The sequence below is a fragment of the Trichinella spiralis genome, assembly GCF_000181795.1.
Source record: "Trichinella spiralis strain ISS 195 chromosome Unknown Scfld4, whole genome shotgun sequence".
In the NCBI taxonomy this organism is placed as follows: Eukaryota; Metazoa; Nematoda; class Enoplea; order Trichinellida; family Trichinellidae; genus Trichinella; species Trichinella spiralis.
The window spans coordinates 1,082,052-1,098,966 of NW_003526943.1; the positions used below are offsets into that span (position 1 = coordinate 1,082,052).

General features: G+C 32.4%; 8 protein-coding genes across 8 annotated transcripts; 2 read left to right on the top strand and 6 right to left on the bottom strand.

Annotated features, from left to right (window-relative positions):
• Positions 1–295: 295 nt before the first annotated feature.
• Positions 296–2,557, top strand: Tsp_00294 (cullin family protein; the record flags this gene model as incomplete). Its single annotated transcript, XM_003376017.1, has 7 exons — positions 296–358; positions 960–1,100; positions 1,408–1,482; positions 1,559–1,625; positions 1,718–1,911; positions 2,160–2,285; positions 2,429–2,557. Coding segments are annotated over 7 exons (795 nt in total), but the record flags the coding sequence as incomplete, so codon positions are not given.
• A 914-nt stretch (positions 2,558–3,471) lies between these two features.
• On the top strand, positions 3,472–5,891 carry Tsp_00293 (conserved hypothetical protein). The gene is made up of 6 exons (XM_003376018.1): positions 3,472–4,023; positions 4,272–4,320; positions 4,464–4,625; positions 4,686–4,922; positions 5,476–5,671; positions 5,789–5,891. The coding sequence occupies exons 1-6, from the start codon at positions 3,472–3,474 to the stop codon at positions 5,889–5,891; spliced, it is 1,299 nt and encodes a 432-aa protein (XP_003376066.1).
• A 1,411-nt stretch (positions 5,892–7,302) lies between these two features.
• On the bottom strand, positions 7,303–7,884 carry Tsp_00292 (hypothetical protein). The gene is made up of 2 exons (XM_003376019.1): positions 7,647–7,884; positions 7,303–7,535 (listed from the first exon to the last, which is right to left on the bottom strand). Exons 1-2 carry the CDS (start codon positions 7,882–7,884, stop codon positions 7,303–7,305), a joined length of 471 nt encoding a protein of 156 aa, XP_003376067.1.
• Positions 7,885–9,224: 1,340 nt separating this feature from the next.
• Tsp_00291 (conserved hypothetical protein) lies at positions 9,225–10,181 on the bottom strand. Its single transcript, XM_003376020.1, has 2 exons — positions 10,056–10,181; positions 9,225–9,320 (listed from the first exon to the last, which is right to left on the bottom strand). The coding sequence occupies exons 1-2, from the start codon at positions 10,179–10,181 to the stop codon at positions 9,225–9,227; spliced, it is 222 nt and encodes a 73-aa protein (XP_003376068.1).
• Positions 10,182–11,074: 893 nt separating this feature from the next.
• Positions 11,075–11,512, bottom strand: Tsp_00290 (putative parathyroid hormone 2 receptor). Its single transcript, XM_003376021.1, has 2 exons — positions 11,220–11,512; positions 11,075–11,135 (listed from the first exon to the last, which is right to left on the bottom strand). Exons 1-2 carry the CDS (start codon positions 11,510–11,512, stop codon positions 11,075–11,077), a joined length of 354 nt encoding a protein of 117 aa, XP_003376069.1.
• Positions 11,513–11,782: 270 nt separating this feature from the next.
• Tsp_00289 (putative parathyroid hormone 2 receptor) lies at positions 11,783–12,797 on the bottom strand. The gene is made up of 3 exons (XM_003376022.1): positions 12,681–12,797; positions 12,330–12,434; positions 11,783–12,052 (listed from the first exon to the last, which is right to left on the bottom strand). The coding sequence occupies exons 1-3, from the start codon at positions 12,795–12,797 to the stop codon at positions 11,783–11,785; spliced, it is 492 nt and encodes a 163-aa protein (XP_003376070.1).
• An 87-nt stretch (positions 12,798–12,884) lies between these two features.
• Positions 12,885–13,811, bottom strand: Tsp_00288 (putative parathyroid hormone 2 receptor). Its single transcript, XM_003376023.1, has 4 exons — positions 13,763–13,811; positions 13,503–13,655; positions 13,299–13,339; positions 12,885–12,998 (listed from the first exon to the last, which is right to left on the bottom strand). Exons 1-4 carry the CDS (start codon positions 13,809–13,811, stop codon positions 12,885–12,887), a joined length of 357 nt encoding a protein of 118 aa, XP_003376071.1.
• A 1,531-nt stretch (positions 13,812–15,342) lies between these two features.
• Tsp_00287 (putative histon H1) lies at positions 15,343–15,687 on the bottom strand. Its single transcript, XM_003376024.1, has one exon. It carries the CDS (start codon positions 15,685–15,687, stop codon positions 15,343–15,345), a length of 345 nt encoding a protein of 114 aa, XP_003376072.1.
• Positions 15,688–16,915: the final 1,228 nt, after the last annotated feature.

Sequence of the window (16,915 nt, forward strand, 5' to 3'; positions counted from 1 at the left end):
TTGGTCGAAGAAAATTTTGGCTGTTTTTGATAAATACGTCAATAGTAGAAAACTTTTAAAGGTGATCATGAATTTTCTGCAGCGTTGGATCGCGTAAGTATCTTTTCTGAGTTATATTAATTTCATTTGTATTCAGTAATGTAATATGTTTTTTACGTTGTTTTGTAAATTAGCTTTGTATAATTGCTTGTCTAGTTTGTTTAATTTGGATCTTCTGGAAATTTGATTGAATATAAAGATGCATTGACGAGATAATCAGCGTGATTATGAAATTGACATTTAAAATATGTTTCAGGCTTGTTTGGCTGTTATCAATCATCGAAATGGAAGCAAAGATCCCGCCAAAGCTGCAGAATGGGTAAGTTTACCTCTGTGAAAAAAATATATGCATCTGTGTCTGTGTGTGTTTGATTATGTTTGGATAGAAAAGATAAATGATTCTTTTTCTTATTTAGTTATCGAAGCATATTGATCAAATACTTCGAAAATCTACGAAACCTATAGTGGAGAGTTATATAGATTTCGAGGTTTGAATGACGCTTTGTGAAGATTGCTATTTTATTTATAATTATTTTTAGCTTACAAAAGCAATTAATATTCTTCGCTTTGTTGATGATAAAGATTTATTTCACAAAGTGAGTGAGTGATTATATGACTTTTATTATTTAATATTATATATATATATATATATATATATATTTATATTTATATTTGTTTATATATTTATTTGTATTATATTATAATGTAAATATTATAATGTATTAGCATATTTTATTTTAACGCTTTGTTTTCATGTAAGTATTATTCGCGTTCGCTGGCAAATCGACTTATCAGTGGCGTGTCAATTTCAATTCCTGCAGAAGAAACGATGATTCACAAATTGAAAGTATGTATTGCTTTGTTTTCTGTTTTTTTGAAATATTTTTTTGGTGGATATATTTATATATGAATTATTTTAGTCTTGTTGTGGATATGAGTTTATCTCGAAATTTCAGCGAATGTTATCTGACATCACTTTGAGCAAAGAACTCACTAATAATTTTGTTAACTATTTGCAAGAACGAGCTCTGGGCATTAATGTCCACATGATGGTGCTTCAAGTAAATTGTGTTTGAATTCATATATTCATATATATATATATAATGTACTTTATTTTAAGAATAAGCAAATGAGAATTCAGCATTTATGAAGTTTGAAATGTAAATATTTATGTGAGCAAATGGATTCTTTTAAAATTTTGCATTAATTAACAATAATAAAATTAGCTTTATTAAACCATATATATATATGATGCGTTAAAGATGTGAAATGAGAAAATTTCTTTGATGATTTAAATGCAAAAGTGATTGTATAAAACTTGTGTTTGAATAAACAGTTGAAGATTAGCCACACATGTTATTTCTGTAGGCTGGTGCATGGCCATTGATGCAGTGCCAGTTGAAGATACCTATTCCTCCTGTGATTGAAAATGCGATTAACGAGGTTTGTATTTTTTTTATTTTTTAGCTTTTACGTAGTTTATTGTTATTGTTTTCTATATTTGATTTTTTTGTTTTAGTTTGAACAGTACTACACCAGGTTCTTCAGTGGAAGAAAGTTGTCGTGGATGTTGCAGTTTTCCGTTGGTAGGTTGATCTGCCAAATTGTCATTTTGAGATTTCGATTTGATGAATTGAAAAGTATTTAAATTCAAAGATGTAAAATGCTTATTATTTAGTGGATGTCATGTTGCACTACCTGCATCGGCGTCTTATGGCTTCTGTTAACTTGCATCAGTTGGCTATTTTGTTGTGTTTCGAAAATCACGATCAGTTAGCACTGGAAGATTTGAAAATAAGGAGTGGCATACAGGATGGGGGATTTGATAGTAATTTGCAGTGCTTGATTGACGCTGGTATTTTACTGCGTCAGGTATAAAAATGAATTTTTCATCAGATCATTGCTTTGTTTGTTCGATGTTGATTTTGTAAAAATTTATAGTCTGAAAAATTTGATGGTCAGTTACGATCGAAGATAATATTGAACAAACATTTGACAAGCAGGCGAGTAAAGTTCAGAGTGAACTCGCCCTTCTTCAGTGACGCATTTAATAAAGTGAATATGAAAATGAAATTCCTATTTATTGAGAAAAAAATAAAGTCATCTTTTCTGTATTTCAGGATTTAAGTGCTGGACGTCAGGTGCATGCTGATTTGAAGGTTGATCGAAAGCTGTTCATTGAATGCACTTTGGTTCGTATTATGAAATCCAGAAAGTTAATAAAACATGAAGATCTTTTGAGAGAGGTTAGTATATGTACTGGAATTTAATCCAACATGAAGAAATGTGATAAAATCACAATATTATTTTTTCATTATTTATTTTAAATTTACTATTGCACAAGTTTGTAAAAAATATTTTAAATAGTGAATATTTGTTTTTTGTTCAGGTTATGGAGCAATGTGTAGGGCGGTTTGTACCAGAAGTACAGATGATTAAGCAAGCAATAGAAAGCGTTATAGAAAAGAATTTTTTACGGCGCACTGATAATGCTGATGAATATGCGTATTTAGCATGATGAATATATTTTCTATTTCAGTGTAGTTTTGTGTAGAAGTTTAAAAAATTTATTTTGAGAAATTAAAAAAAAAACTTTTCAATTCATTCAAAAATTCACAAAAAATTACTCGAATGACGTTCGAATTGATAATGTTCAGTTTTTAATGGTGATTCTCGATTGACTGTATTCTCCTTTAACTCTAACAAATTTGTGTGAAAATTATTTCAGAGTTGTGCGTTGTTTTGCTTACTATTATTATGAGCAGTGAAAGAAAAAATGAATGAATTTGTTTTGAAATTTGAATTTTTCAGTAACACCAACGAGGAGGGTATTTTTTATTGCATATATCAATTTCAAAAATCCGTTTTTCCTTCAATCAATATACTGCGCAAGTAATTATGTATTCTGAGCAAGAACACTGTTGGCAGATGTGAGAATAAAAAGTTATTATTAAAAAAGTTTGAATAATGTGATAAATGAAAAAATATTGATGCGAATTCTCGATTGAAATTTCTGTCCCCGTTTTATGAAATAAAAGTCGATGCTTTTGAAAAAGATGCAAGTGTTTGTATGTTAATTTTTTATATTCTTCATCCTGCTTTTGTTAATCTGCAATTAATATGTGAAATAATTTTTTTTCAAAATTTGAAATTATTGAATCAGTCCAGGCCGAATGTGTGCAAAGTAGGCAACCGGAACACAGGATGGAAGATATTCATTGTTGCGTAATTGGTGTCCAAATCAAGGTCGACCGACCGACCGTTGGATTGTACTATCCGGCGCGAACTTTCATCTAAACCGTATACTGGACGCGGCCGTCACCTACATTGCAATTGGAATGACCGTATACTGTTTTGTATAAGCCGCTAGAAAAGTGGCACTTGCTTGCTGTTGACAACACCATTTGCAATCAAAGTGAACACAGGATCAGGATGCGCTGCTTATCAGTGCTATTGGTGGCAATGTTTGTCTTTAGCAAAGTCCAAGCGCACGGGATTTTTGACTGGCTCAATTTTGGCCAGGCTGGTCTGTCGCCGGCACCGTTGTCCACTTCCGGTCAGGTGGTTGACTACGCCCGACAAGGGGTAAACTTTTTGAGCTTTCTCAAGTCGCTGAAGCCGTTGACTACAAGCCGTCGACGTGCCGAACGTCGCAAGCATCGACAACGTGCCAGACCGTTGTCTGAACAAGAGCCTGACGACGAGACTGATTTGCATACGGATGACCATCGACCCTTGTTGTTGACCAGTCGACGCAGAACCAATATGCCATTGTACAAGGCTGCTCCCACGCTGGCGGAGACGGCACAAAATTTTCCCGGTTTTGGAGCTTGTCTACCAAATGGAACTCCATTTTTCAACCACATATCCCCATCCGTATTGCAAAACATGCTTCGCATTTTCCCAGGGGCTCAAAGTTTCATGCGAAAAATGCTACCCGCTACCAGAGTACATCCGAAAAAATTGATGGGAAAATGGTATTGGGTAAGAACAATTTCACCTAATGCACTTTCGAAGATAATCATTTTTGCTTCATTCATATGAGGTATATGAATTGAATAACTTCGTTTATGCCATTTTTTCCATTTAACCATTTAACTTTAAATATAATGTTATTCTGTGAAATATATTCGATTCTTATTTATGAAACAGAAAATTATAAAATCCGTTTGGAAAATTTGTATATCTCTGAAATGTTTTTTTCTTTTTTATCGATTACCAAAATTTTGCAGGTATTAATGACACCAGCCGCACTTTCTAGACACTGCGCCACATCAGATTGTAAGTTTTGCATTTTCAAAGCAGTTATAAAGTAATAAAATAATTTTTTCTTAAAATTTAAAATATCACTTAACTATGATGATAAATAAGTTATTTTCTTATCAGATTTTTTGACAATCACTAATTTTGATTTTCGTTTCAAGATCATGGATTAGTTTTATCAAGAAACGGAACCGGCACTTTTGCAACATTTGATTCTTTTCGAGATGGCAGCTCTTACGGCCTACCGAAATTCGGTTTCGGCTATGGTGTGATCAGCAATGATAATCAAGCTTTAGTATACATGCAATCTGATCCTTGCCCTTGTAAGTAGGAATTGTTTTAAACAGCTGTGCTATTGATTAAAAATTTCATACTTTTTACAGATCAGGTAGTTTACACCAGTTCTGATTATGACGAAGATGATTACAACACTGAAACCCAATACAATTATGTGGTACTTTCCAACTGGGCTAGATATCCTGTGATAGCTTTAGCAAAAAATGTGGAACAGTTCATGATGTCTGATTTTGAGCAGTTGAAAAACGACTTAAATCGAGATGGGTTGCATAACAAAGTTACTGAATTGCTTAAAAGTACAGAATTGGCTGACTGGTCAGTTTGTGAGGCGAAGCAGACGCTAAAGCAAATGGCCACTCAATTAATTCAAAATTTGCTCAGCAAAAGTTCACTGTAAATTCAACCTATAAAAACATTTGAATTATCGTGCTTTAATATGCAAAGTAAAAAATTTATAATATGAATTTTGTGTAAAGAAATAATATCTTTGAATATTATCTGCACCATAATATGGAGTATAAAAAATTCGAGAAAAATGAAAGTTAGCATCATCAATAATATTTTGTCTGCTGAATGATGAACACGAACAAATGGCAGCAGTTATTGCAAAGCAATGTGTAAAATATGTGAACATTTTACAACATAAAATGCCATGAAAAGCTTGTTGACTATGTATTCCTGTCTGATCAGCAGTTTTCAATGAAATCTTGCATTTCTAAAAAGCTTTGCTAAAGCAACAAAAAGTCAACGAATTTGATCGTTGCCAACGCTCAACGCTGCCTCGCTTAGCGCTGTTTCTAACTGGCGTGTCACATGATTCATTTTTGCTCACTCACCAACAAATCTCGTGTCACTTGACTTATCTGATACATTCAGTTAGTCATTTATTCACGGTAATTGGTTTGGAGTTTTTGTATTTGGTTATGCTTTATATATTTTATCATATATTTATGGTGGGTTCTGTCCATTATGTCAAGAAAAATGTCTGTCTACAAGTAATGATAGCTCAAAAATGCAAAGGAAAGCATTTCTCTGGATGTGAAACTACAAATATCAGGGCAATTGAAAGCCGGTGAGTTTCAAGTCAGGTGTGGGTACTTCTCTTAATTTGGCAACGTCCATGACACAAGAAATTATAAAAAATGATAAAAGATGAAATCTTTCGCATCTACGACTTCGAATTTTCCAGCAATAAAAGTAACTCGTTCAAATGGAAAGAATCTCGTTTGAAGAAATGGAAAGAAGGCTTCGTATCTGAATGGATGATCCAAGGCAATAGTGCTTGCCTCTAAGCCAGGTGACAATTACGGAAAAGGTAAAAAGCATCTTCAGTTATATTCAATAAAAAAGTGTAGATGAATTTGAAAATTTAATAACTAGCAGAGCTTGTGAAACTGATAGATTTCAAAAGCAAACGAACCTTTATGACATAAGTATCAGTGGTGAAGCAGCTAATTTCAATGTCAAAGCAGCACAAGAATTTCCCAAGAAACATGTTCAGGAATTATTAGAGCTTCGCAGTAAAAGTCATAGCAATGGTGATCTTAAAGAACTGTCCGAACTATGCACTGATAATGAACTAACAGTCTGGATTTAGAAGATAATTCACCTGTAAGAACTCTAACAACAGAATTCCTCAACAACAGCATCATCAAGAGTGCAAAAATCATGATTCAGATCGTGAACACGATCCAGATTATGAGCGAACATCCAATGCAAGGTGAGGTGTTCATAAAGTAATTTTTTGCTATAAAGAAATTTTTTGTGAAAGAAAACTTAAGATAACACAATTAACTTTTGACGCTTTTATTATCAAGGAACCTAGACTTGAGAAAACAAAGACCGGTCCTTCATCAAAACCACAATGTTTTATGATCAATAAAGCATTTAAGCATTTTCATAAAAATGTAAAACAAATTTTGTTGTTGTATGTTGTGTATAACTTTCATTGGAACTGATGTACTATAAACGCATACTATAACGACCCTGTTTAACGCTGTTTCACTTTTAGCACTTTTTAGGAGCATATCATGAGCGTTAAGCGAGATATTGATGTTGTAATGTATTGCGATTCTATGCGATCAAAAATAGCTACAAAAAGAACGCGCAGAAACATATTACAGTAGGTGCAGTAGTTTTCACGTCATCAGTGTGCGTGCGTAGGTTTGTTCCCGCGTTCTCTCGGTGTGCATTGTTTCTCTGTGTGTGCGTTTTCTGTGTGTATGATCTCATGTGCGTTATACATTAGCTTGGTATTGTGTTGTCATTACAAGTAAAGTCTCTGCATATATCAATCAGTTCACATACACAACAGATGTACATTGAAAAAAATATTTATTATTAATTTTATTGCTCTTATTATTCTACTTTCCATTTTCACTTCTGTTGGTGATTTTTATGTAAAACGTTTTACATAATTCAATTTCATATTTATGAACATATATCAGTTGATAAATAATTTTTAATGATAATTTTAAAAAATGAAAAATTTTAATTAATTAAGACAACATAACTTTAATTTTAAAAATGAATGAATGAAAGCAATAACAGAATTTTAACTTGATATGTTTCAATCTGATCTATTTAAAGTTGAAGGCTCACTTAATAACATTTGAAAATTTAAAACAACACTTGATTGTTTTTTATTTTAATATATTAAATTATTTTTACTTTATTTAAATGTTGACAGAAACAAACAAAGTATTACTCTTCAACAGCATTTTCTACGTCATCTGCGTCGCCGGCTTCCATTTCAGGAGGCGGTGGTGGTGGTTCAAATTGGTCTTCTGGTTTTATTTCTGTTGGCTCATCGATTGGTGGTCCCGCTGGCATTTCAGCTGGTGGTTCCATTGGTTCTCCACGTGGTTCTTCAGGTGGCTGCTTTGGTGGCTGCATTTCAGAGCCTTCTTCAGGTGGCTGTTTTACTGGCTTCTTTGCTGGTTTCTTCTTCTTTTTCTTCTTCTTATTCTTTTTAGACTTTTTTTTATTTTTAAGATTTTTAGCTTTATTAGCAGCAGTTTTAGCTACTTTTTTTGCCAACTTCTTACCAAGCTTTAAAATACCTTCTTCATCTTCTTCATTGTTAACCAACTCTGAACTATTTTCAGCATCACTTTCAAGATTTTTATTTCGAACGGCAGGGCTTCGCGATTTTGCTTTTTTCTTAGCTTCTGTATCTATTATTAGTGGAACAAGCAGCAAAAGTATAACAAGTGAACAAAATCGAACCATCTTGCTGTAATACATGCAAACATCTTTTTCAAGAGGATATTTATATTTTTTCATCGTTTATTCAATGGAGAGAAGAAAACAATAATCATCTAAACTATGCACATTTTGGCATAACTGCTTTGCTTAAACATACAAAAACTGAAAATGGTCTTGATCAATTTAATTCGATCTAAAGCTGAGGAGAATAATAGTTTTGATGTTTACTTTTAGTATCTTGCAAAATGTTCACGTTTGTTATTTCTTTCATTTCTTTGAATGTGGAATCTAAAGTACGGATGCTAATGTTTGTTCAAATGATGGTAATGTAATCAATGGGAAGGACTCTTTTATAAACCTTTATAAAATGTTGCAAGTATCTTAATCTAGCTATTTATAGCCATTCGTAGTAAATTAATTTCAGTTTTTACTTTTGGATAAAAACAAATAAATATATTGTAAATCTTTCATCTGAAGTGAATTTTTTTTAATTTGGCACATATAATTATGATAAAGTTGAATTTGAGGTTCATTAACTTTTTTAATTAAGACAACAACAAAAAAGAAAATGTCGACTATACTAGTTATCCAGTTGATAAAAAGGCAAACTAATTTTATAATTAGTTTCAACTAAATTATGCTTAATGTTTGTGAAATTAAAAAACAAAACATTTTTAAATGATGTATTTCATCGTTTTTTGAGCACTGACATTGCATAAATTTCGCACAGTTCCATATATACAAGCTGTTGAAACATTGTTGATTGAGAAAATTTCCTGTTCTGGTAGAAAATAAAAGTATTATGCTTAACCATCTTTATATTGCGACTGTATTAATATTCTAAGTTGTGTGTGGGCTAGGTTAGTAGTATGGTGTATTCCATGTTGTTTAACTTGCTCGTATTGTGTGTGCGTTCGTTTGTATTTGGACAAAAAATAGACGAGTACGCTATACTGTTTCTACGTTAACTGATGGATGCAATCAATCTTACCTGAATATATAACATTAATAAACTGATGTATGAAACATAAACTTCGATTTTCAAATACATATGAGTTGTCTCATTTGCGCTGCTAATGCATAATATTCATGTTTTGATGCTTTTTTAAAAAGAATATTTATATACAACTCAGAAAACTTACTTTTGCAATTCATGCTAGAATAGTGTTTCAAAATATCAAAAATATATTTGCATGAATATGGGTAATACTGTCATGTTTTCGCTTGGACAGTTTGCTATGAACTGCAGCAGCGATTTGCAATGCTTGCATTCTTCATTTATGGTTCAACTAATGCATGATAAAAGAAAGGAATGAATTTTTATTCATACCTGCGGCAGTTATCCTTGTTGTTAACTGTTCATTTACCAGTTCAATGACAAGAATTTTATGCTTGATAAAAAAGATGGAAAAGGTTTTTTAAATAGAAGAATCATCACAATTTTCAATTCTCAACGTTTTTTGAATTACAGAAATTTCAATAATAAATTGTAATAAATGTGCTAAAGCATAATGCTGAAAATATTTCGAATATTATATAGGTAATAAATTTAAATAAATCGTGTGATGCACTGTAGCTTTCACTTTACGATGTTTACTTTAAACAAGCAATATACAGCAAACAAAAATTAAACGTAACCGCTGTTTTGACGAATTTTTTCAGTTTAAAGTGAATTGAGAATTTAGATAAAGAAGGAAATTTTTGAAATTTATACTTGTAAAGACAAAATTACGTTTCATTGCCAATTTATGCATTCATTGGTACTCAGCAAAGGCGTAATGCTTTGTACTGTATTCATTTGCATTGAATTGCAATAGTTCTTAGTTGTGATATTGTTTCGAAACATAATTTTCATAATCAAAGCAACAAAGCATGTATGTAGTGTAAAAATAATTTATTGTACAAATAATTTCAATTTTAATCATAAAGCCATATAAAAGTTTTCATTGTAAGAGTGTGATCTTTTGCTGAACCATGAGTAAAGAAAATTACACTCTGCCAAATAATTTCAGAATTTTCAACTCGTACTTTTATTCCTTTTTAGCTTTTTCTTTGCTTTGCTTTTTTTCTTTTCTTTCTTGCATTTTTTTAGAAACTGCATCTTTTCCTTTTACAGCAGCTTTCTTGGTAGTTTTTCCAACTTTTACAGCAGCTTTCTTGGTAGTTTTCCCAACTTTTACTGCTGCTTTCTTTGCTGATTTCAAGAATTTTTTTCCCTTTGAATCTTTCTTCTGCTTTGGCGCATCAACCACTTCGACCTCTTCACCAGTGGGCTGTTCTTCTATCTCCACTGATTCTGGGGCTTCTTTAGATTCTATCTCCAATAAACATAAAGCAGCCACAAAAACTAAAGCAATTAAAGAAAGTCGAGACATTCTGGCTTATTAGTGAAATGAAGCTTGAAGATAATGTTCCAAGTGAAGTTGATGATTGTGGATGTTTTTTGCGGCCTATTAATATATTATACATGTTTACTCAGTGAGAACATGCAGTCAAATTTAATATTACAATCCTTCAAACATTTAGCTCTTAAACAAGCTCATGGATGGCGTATAAATAAACATTTTGCAGGCGTATAAGCAATTGCATAGGTTTGTGCAATTGTCTTACGTTTACATTCCATAATTCATTTTCAGATTACAATTAAATGTAAATTTTGTACAGCTAATTTGACAATTTTTTTTTCTTTGCATTTTTCATGCATTAATTACATTGTATGTTTACGCATAATTTTGTTTAAATTTTATTTCTTTACTAAACTGGTAGTATGAACAAAAATTATTTGCTCAGCAAATTCATCCCACTTAAATGCTGGCTCTAGCATTTTTACTTTACATTACTATTTAGTAGATCAAATTGAATCGTTAATAAAATTTGTCTTAAATTCTCAAATTCAAAAAATATATTACATCTTTTACTACAAGCAAGTACATTGAAATATTCTACTATTCATTATTAATATTTTTTCAACATCCATTTTTAAATTATATTCATACAAGACATTTCACTTTTTATAATCCAGATGTCCATTTATTCTCGTTCTTGCAACTAATTTCCATTTAATTTTATATGAACATTATTTCAGTGCTTCAAATATCTAGTTGCAATTTACATTTGTTTGATAGTTAATTGCATAATATAACCGGAATTTGAAAGTTATTATTGATTATATTAATTAATATATTATGATTAAATATTGAAAATTACAGAAACTAATGCATTTTTTACTTTTAAATTAAACCCTCATCCGGGCGGCAAATTTTACACCTTAATCCGTGCTACATATGTAGACACCAGAAGATTCGTCATGTTTAACCCTGTACATGATGCTAAAATAATCAATTTTTCAAGAACTAATAATGATTTCACAAATAAATGATGATTTATTTTATTTCATGCAAGAGCTATACTACATTTTAGTGTTTTCACGGCTGCTACATATATATTTTTGAAATGAATGGCTGCGGATTTGCGTTGATTTTTGACATCCTAGTTCTTGGCATTTTGATGGATTTTGCCGTCTTGTAACTGATGTTTCAACTTTCCTGTTTTTGGGGGCACTCGATAGCGAATGAAGGCATCTTTTTTCTTTGTCCATAGATTTTTTAATTTTGATATCTCGTTTCGTGTTTTGTTTGGCCAGGTGAGCTGAAAGCTCTTTCATAAAATGCATCTTTGTCTTCTTATAACTTTGCTGGGGGCTCATCAGTAAGAATGCGTTGTTGATGCACGCGTCAACGATGAGGCACAACATCTGAATGGTCTATCCTTTTGCCGCAAAAATCTTATATTCTTGCATCCATGCTATCTACGCCCCCTTTACCAAAATTATAGCCATTTATGATGTTTGGTTTTTTATCGTCTCGCTGTTTGTCTATTTTGTACTTTGCGTGGCATGAAGTCATCAGGAGAACAATTCTTTTTTTCCTTGGAACGTAAATGATCATCGTTACTTTTTTGTTGTGTGTATGAACAGCTAATGTCGTGCTGTTTCACGCAAACGTGCTGGAACATCACGGTGATGTGCAGAGACTGTATCTACAGCTCTAAGACCATGCTCAGGAAAATATTCCACAGTGGAAAATGATGTAAAATAACGGTCCATAAAAGCGTTTCTGTTAGGGTTCAGAAATGGCTGTGCCAATTGCTCAACAATGGTGTTTGCTAGACCAATTTGGCGTTGTTCACCACTTCTACCAGTATATAACCAATCTTTTAGAGCACAACCATTCTCTGCGTCACATATCTAGTAAACCTTCACACCTTCAGAACAATACCAAACCACACAATTTTGCTGACGTTCTCTCTATTCACCATCACTACGGCTAATAATAATGCATCTATTTTTTGTAAACAAACAATATGTCAGAGTAATTCAAAATACCCCAAAATAGCAAAATGAAGATTTTTAAGGGAAACAATTAGGATCTGCAAAACTACAGGATCTCTGAAAGCAACCTTTTCAGTACATGCGTGTGGCCAATGGTTTGGTGATGTAATGTGCGCGGTCCCAGCGCACTTACCTTATCACAGCTAGCAAAATCCTGAAGATTCATAATGTGATTCTGACGGTCAAATTTCTTTTGCAGTTGCCTCACTGCCACAAAATAATTTGCGATGTCATAGACCTGCTATTGCCTCTGAAATGATTTCATTTAAACAAGAACAAAAATGCATCCATTTGGCATTATCATCATTCAAATCCGTTCTTCAGTGACTCACATCTCAAATTTGTTCTAAAGTGGAGTAAAGCAAGTATACCTCCATCGAGCTTATCCAATTAAGGTTCATGAAGTGCATCACAAACCTGTGTGAGCACTTTCTCGGCAGTCTGAGCTTCAGAGATGCTACCTTAACAGTGCTCTCTTGAAAACTGCAGCGTGGCAACTCAATTTTCCGTGAGTCGATTTCAATAGCTGACCATTTTCACACTGCGACTTCGACGATTTTTCTATCTGGCCAGAGAATTTCGTATGCATTTTGCCTGCCATTCGAGATCTCAACCTGTCATTCCAAGGGTAGTTTGCACCATCACAGCTAAGTTCATTTAAAAACAGTATTTACAGCTCTCATATTCCTCAAACTTTCAGATAGAAACTCGATGCAGTGATCATCAAGTTCAGAAAGCATCCGTGTATGTGTGTCGCAGGTTCAATACAGCTCAGATAACCAAAACGTGCTGAGCACAACAACTATTTTCTAAAACTCAAAAAAAGTAGAATGTAAATGCTTAACTGCATTTACAGTCTACTGAACAAGCTCGCCTACCTTTATCTGATTCGAATCTAGTGATTCATTCTGCTCTTTTCATTCTGTTGGTTCCATCTCTAATCTTGCTCACGCAGTAAATACACAAATCACAAAACAACACAATTATAATATCACTAACAAACTGAAATCACCTAACCAACAATAGGATCACACAGAAAACAAAAATAGTACTGCCGTTAGAGATTAAAAATAAATGGCTCTCTAATGAAACATGGGAATACTGTAATTCTGAGGTTCAGGTACTGACCGGTCGTACTGTTTTCTGCATTTTCATTAAATAAAATATTTATGTTTAAAAAAATTATTTTTCTGTTTGAATAAGAATTAAGCAAGTTGTAAATGAAATAATGCTTTCATTAATGCAAGCAGCGAAAGTTAACTTGGAAAAATTTATGATATAAATAAAATTTAACAATGCTGTAGACCAGGGATAGCCAAAGTGGTCGATATCGACCCTTTGGGGTCTATAAGACTATCTAAGGGGTCGATAAAGGCTGAGAGGTCAAATGGGGTTCGATGGGCTCCGGGATCGAATATGAACTTTGAAATCCCATTTGAGGAATTTATTTTGTGGAGAACTGTTTTATAACAATAATTTCTGAACTATCAATGGACACCACAACAAAGGAACAAAGCAGATGGACAGATTGAACCTGAAAATGCGTGGTTTACCCCTGAAACTCACCAGTCTCCAGCCAGATATCACTGCCCATGCTGCTACTCATCAAACACATCCTTCTTATTAACGATGCCAAGTAGTTAAATAAAAAATTATCAACTACCTTTAACTTGATCAACATTATTATTCACATGAATACGGTCATTACAGATACAGATATCCAAATTGAAGAAAAGATAATTGAACGTAAAGGTGAAATGAATCTGATCGAGAATCAGTAAGGGTGAAAAGGGTACCTTATAATAAAGAAATTTATTATTAATAATATTAATTTTACGAACGTGGGGGTTGATGAGGCATCAACGAATCAGTAAGGGGTCTTCAAGACGGCATCCTAAAGCGTGAATGGAAGGACCAGCAAAAAAAACGACTGGTGACAATGACAAGCGCTCGCTGTTAGTAGTTCCTAGTCAGTGGATACCGGAAGTCCTACAACGAGTGCACGACTCACCCGAAGCTGGCCATCTTGTCGTAGAAAAAACCCTAGAGCGCCTCAGGAGGCGGTTTTATTGGCAGTAGACGTAGAAGACTGGTGTGCTAGCTGTGGTGACTGTGCGCAGAAAAAGCTCAGTACGACATCAGAGCCGAGAACGGCTACATTTTTTAAGAGGGGACAATCTAAAGGGCACGGTTGCGTTAACAATTAAAAGGAAGTCAAGATCAAAAAGAATAAAATAACGTAGGCGCCAATTCAAGAATGATAATTACGTTGACCAATTTTAAAAAGAGAACGGCGTCCATCTAGCCATCTAGCGTATAAAACCTATTTATATAGCACAATTATGGCACTTAGTCAATGTGCCTGGCATGACTGTTTAGACAGAGAGTGCGTGGTATGGCTGCTTAATGAGTGTGTGAGTGAAAGTGTATGATTAACTTGTGTTTTTGTGCGTGTGTTGTTGGTGTTCGTATCTGTTTATGAATAAACGTTAGAGACCAGAGATATGGCCAACAAACTTCTACAGCAACCCTAGATGTTTACAGAAGGAATCTTCAAAACTTTTATTTTTTAACTTCTTTGAATCATAAAAATTTCAATAATAAGTTGAAATAAATGTGCTAAAACATAATGCTAAAAGTATTTCGAATTTATTTGATGAGAAATTCAAATAAATCGTGTGATGCACTGTAGCTTTCACTTTACGATGTTTATTTTAAACAAGCAATATACAGCAAACAAAAATTAAACGTAACCGCTGTTTTGACGAATTTTTTCAGTTTAAAGTGAATTGAGAATTTAGATAAAGAAGGAAATTTTTGAAATTTATACTTGTAAAGACAAAATTACGTTTCATTGCCAATTTATGCACTCATTGGTACTCAACAAAGGCGTAATGCTTTGTATTGTATTCATTTGCATTGAATTGCAATAGTTCTTAGTTGTGATATTGTTTCGAAACATAATTTTCATAATCAAAGCAACAAAGCATGTATGTAGTGTAAAAATAATTTATTGTACAAATAATTTCAATTTTAATCATAAAGCCATATAAAAGTTTTCATTGTAAGAGTGTGATCCTTTGCTGAACCATGAGTAAAGAAAATTACACTCTGCCAAATAATTTCAGAATTTTCAACTCGTACTTTTATTCCTTTTTAGCTTTTTCTTTGCTTTGCTTTTTTTCTTTTCTTTCTTGCATTTTTTTAGAAACTGCATCTTTTCCTTTTACAGCAGCTTTCTTGGTAGTTTTTCCAACTTTTACAGCAGCTTTCTTGGTAGTTTTCCCAACTTTTACTGCTGCTTTCTTTGCTGATTTCAAGAATTTTTTTCCCTTTGAATCTTTCTTCTGCTTTGGCGCATCAACCACTTCGACCTCTTCACCAGTGGGCTGTTCTTCTATCTCCACTGATTCTGGGGCTTCTTTAGATTCTATCTCCAATAAACATAAAGCAGCCACAAAAACTAAAGCAATTAAAGAAAGTCGAGACATTCTGGCTTATTAGTGAAATGAAGCTTGAAGATAATGTTCCAAGTGAAGTTGATGATTGTGGATGTTTTTTGCGGCCTATTAATATATTATACATGTTTACTCAGTGAGAACATGCAGTCAAATTTAATATTACAATCCTTCAAACATTTAGCTCTTAAACAAGCTCATGGATGGCGTATAAATAAACATTTTGCAGGCGTATAAGCAATTGCATAGGTTTGTGCAATTGTCTTACGTTTACATTCCATAATTCATTTTCAGATTACAATTAAATGTAAATTTTGTACAGCTAATTTGACAATTTTTTTTTCTTTGCATTTTTCATGCATTAATTACATTGTATGTTTACGCATAATTTTGTTTAAATTTTATTTCTTTACTAAACTGGTAGTATGAATAAAAATTATTTGCTCAGCAAATTCATCCCACTTAAATGCTGGCTCTTGCATTTTTACTTTACATTACTATTTAGTAGATCAAATTGAATCGTTAATAAAATTTGTCTTAAATTCTCAAATTCAAAAAATATATTACATCTTTTACTACAAGCAAGTACATTGAAATATTCTATTATTCATTATTAATATTTTTTCAACATCCATTTTTAAATTATATTCATACAAGACATTTCACTTTTTATAATCCAGATGTCCATTTATTCTCGTTCTTGCAACTAATTGCCATTTAATTTTATATGAACATTATTTCAGTGCTTCAAATAACTAGTTGCAATTTACATTTGTTTTATAATTGCATAGTACAACCAGAATATGAAAGTTATTATTGAAGTTAAGTATTAATTAATACAATATGATTAAGTACTGAAAATTACTGAAACTAATGCATTTTTTACTTTTAAATTTTATATGGAATGTCCATATTTAATATATGAATTATTTCTATATAATTTTTGAAAGCTGTAAGAAGCGCATATTGATTCATTTCTTTATTTTGTATTTATTGTTATTATTATCATTATTATTCAAAATTAATCTTGAAAAATTAAAAGAAAACTATGAAATTAATGAGAGAAAGATCTGTTTCCATATCCTTTTAGTAAAGCATTACACCGATACACCAACTGATAATCATTATGGCTATATTTATGTAACTATTTTGTAGTATAGTTTTACCGTGAAGAATAATGCACAAAGTGTAATCAGTACATGCGGATACGCTAGAAATTTATAATGCTAATTCCGGTAAACTTTAATTTGCTTTAATTATG

Excerpts from the sequence above, each read along its gene's own strand:
- Tsp_00292 (XM_003376019.1), bottom strand. The coding sequence starts at position 7,884 with ATGAAAAAATATAAATATCCTCTTGAAAAAGATGTTTGCATGTATTAC. Across the intron at positions 7,536-7,646 it reads AGAAGGTATTTTAAAGCTTG|CAAAGAAGCCAGTAAAACAG; the intron begins GTAAGAAGTTGG and ends AGAAGAAACCAG.
- Tsp_00293 (XM_003376018.1), top strand. The coding sequence starts at position 3,472 with ATGCGCTGCTTATCAGTGCTATTGGTGGCAATGTTTGTCTTTAGCAAA. Across the intron at positions 4,024-4,271 it reads TGATGGGAAAATGGTATTGG|GTATTAATGACACCAGCCGC; the intron begins GTAAGAACAATT and ends AAAATTTTGCAG. Across the intron at positions 4,626-4,685 it reads GCAATCTGATCCTTGCCCTT|ATCAGGTAGTTTACACCAGT; the intron begins GTAAGTAGGAAT and ends TACTTTTTACAG.
- Tsp_00289 (XM_003376022.1), bottom strand. The coding sequence starts at position 12,797 with ATGGCAGGCAAAATGCATACGAAATTCTCTGGCCAGATAGAAAAATCG. Across the intron at positions 12,435-12,680 it reads AATTGAGTTGCCACGCTGCA|GTCTATGACATCGCAAATTA; the intron begins GTTTTCAAGAGA and ends AGGCAATAGCAG. Across the intron at positions 12,053-12,329 it reads ATTTTGCTAGCTGTGATAAG|ATATGTGACGCAGAGAATGG; the intron begins GTAAGTGCGCTG and ends AAGGTTTACTAG.
- Tsp_00290 (XM_003376021.1), bottom strand. The coding sequence starts at position 11,512 with ATGAGCCCCCAGCAAAGTTATAAGAAGACAAAGATGCATTTTATGAAA. Across the intron at positions 11,136-11,219 it reads AGCCGTGAAAACACTAAAAT|CATCATGTACAGGGTTAAAC; the intron begins GTAGTATAGCTC and ends TGATTATTTTAG.
- Tsp_00287 (XM_003376024.1), bottom strand. The coding sequence starts at position 15,687 with ATGTCTCGACTTTCTTTAATTGCTTTAGTTTTTGTGGCTGCTTTATGT.
- Tsp_00288 (XM_003376023.1), bottom strand. The coding sequence starts at position 13,811 with ATGTGTTTGATGAGTAGCAGCATGGGCAGTGATATCTGGCTGGAGACT. Across the intron at positions 13,656-13,762 it reads TGATATCTGGCTGGAGACTG|TTCTCCACAAAATAAATTCC; the intron begins GTGAGTTTCAGG and ends GTTATAAAACAG. Across the intron at positions 13,340-13,502 it reads GACCACTTTGGCTATCCCTG|AAAACAGTACGACCGGTCAG; the intron begins GTCTACAGCATT and ends ATGAAAATGCAG.
- Tsp_00291 (XM_003376020.1), bottom strand. The coding sequence starts at position 10,181 with ATGTCTCGACTTTCTTTAATTGCTTTAGTTTTTGTGGCTGCTTTATGT. Across the intron at positions 9,321-10,055 it reads CTGGTGAAGAGGTCGAAGTG|CATTATGCTTTAGCACATTT; the intron begins GTTGATGCGCCA and ends AAATATTTTCAG.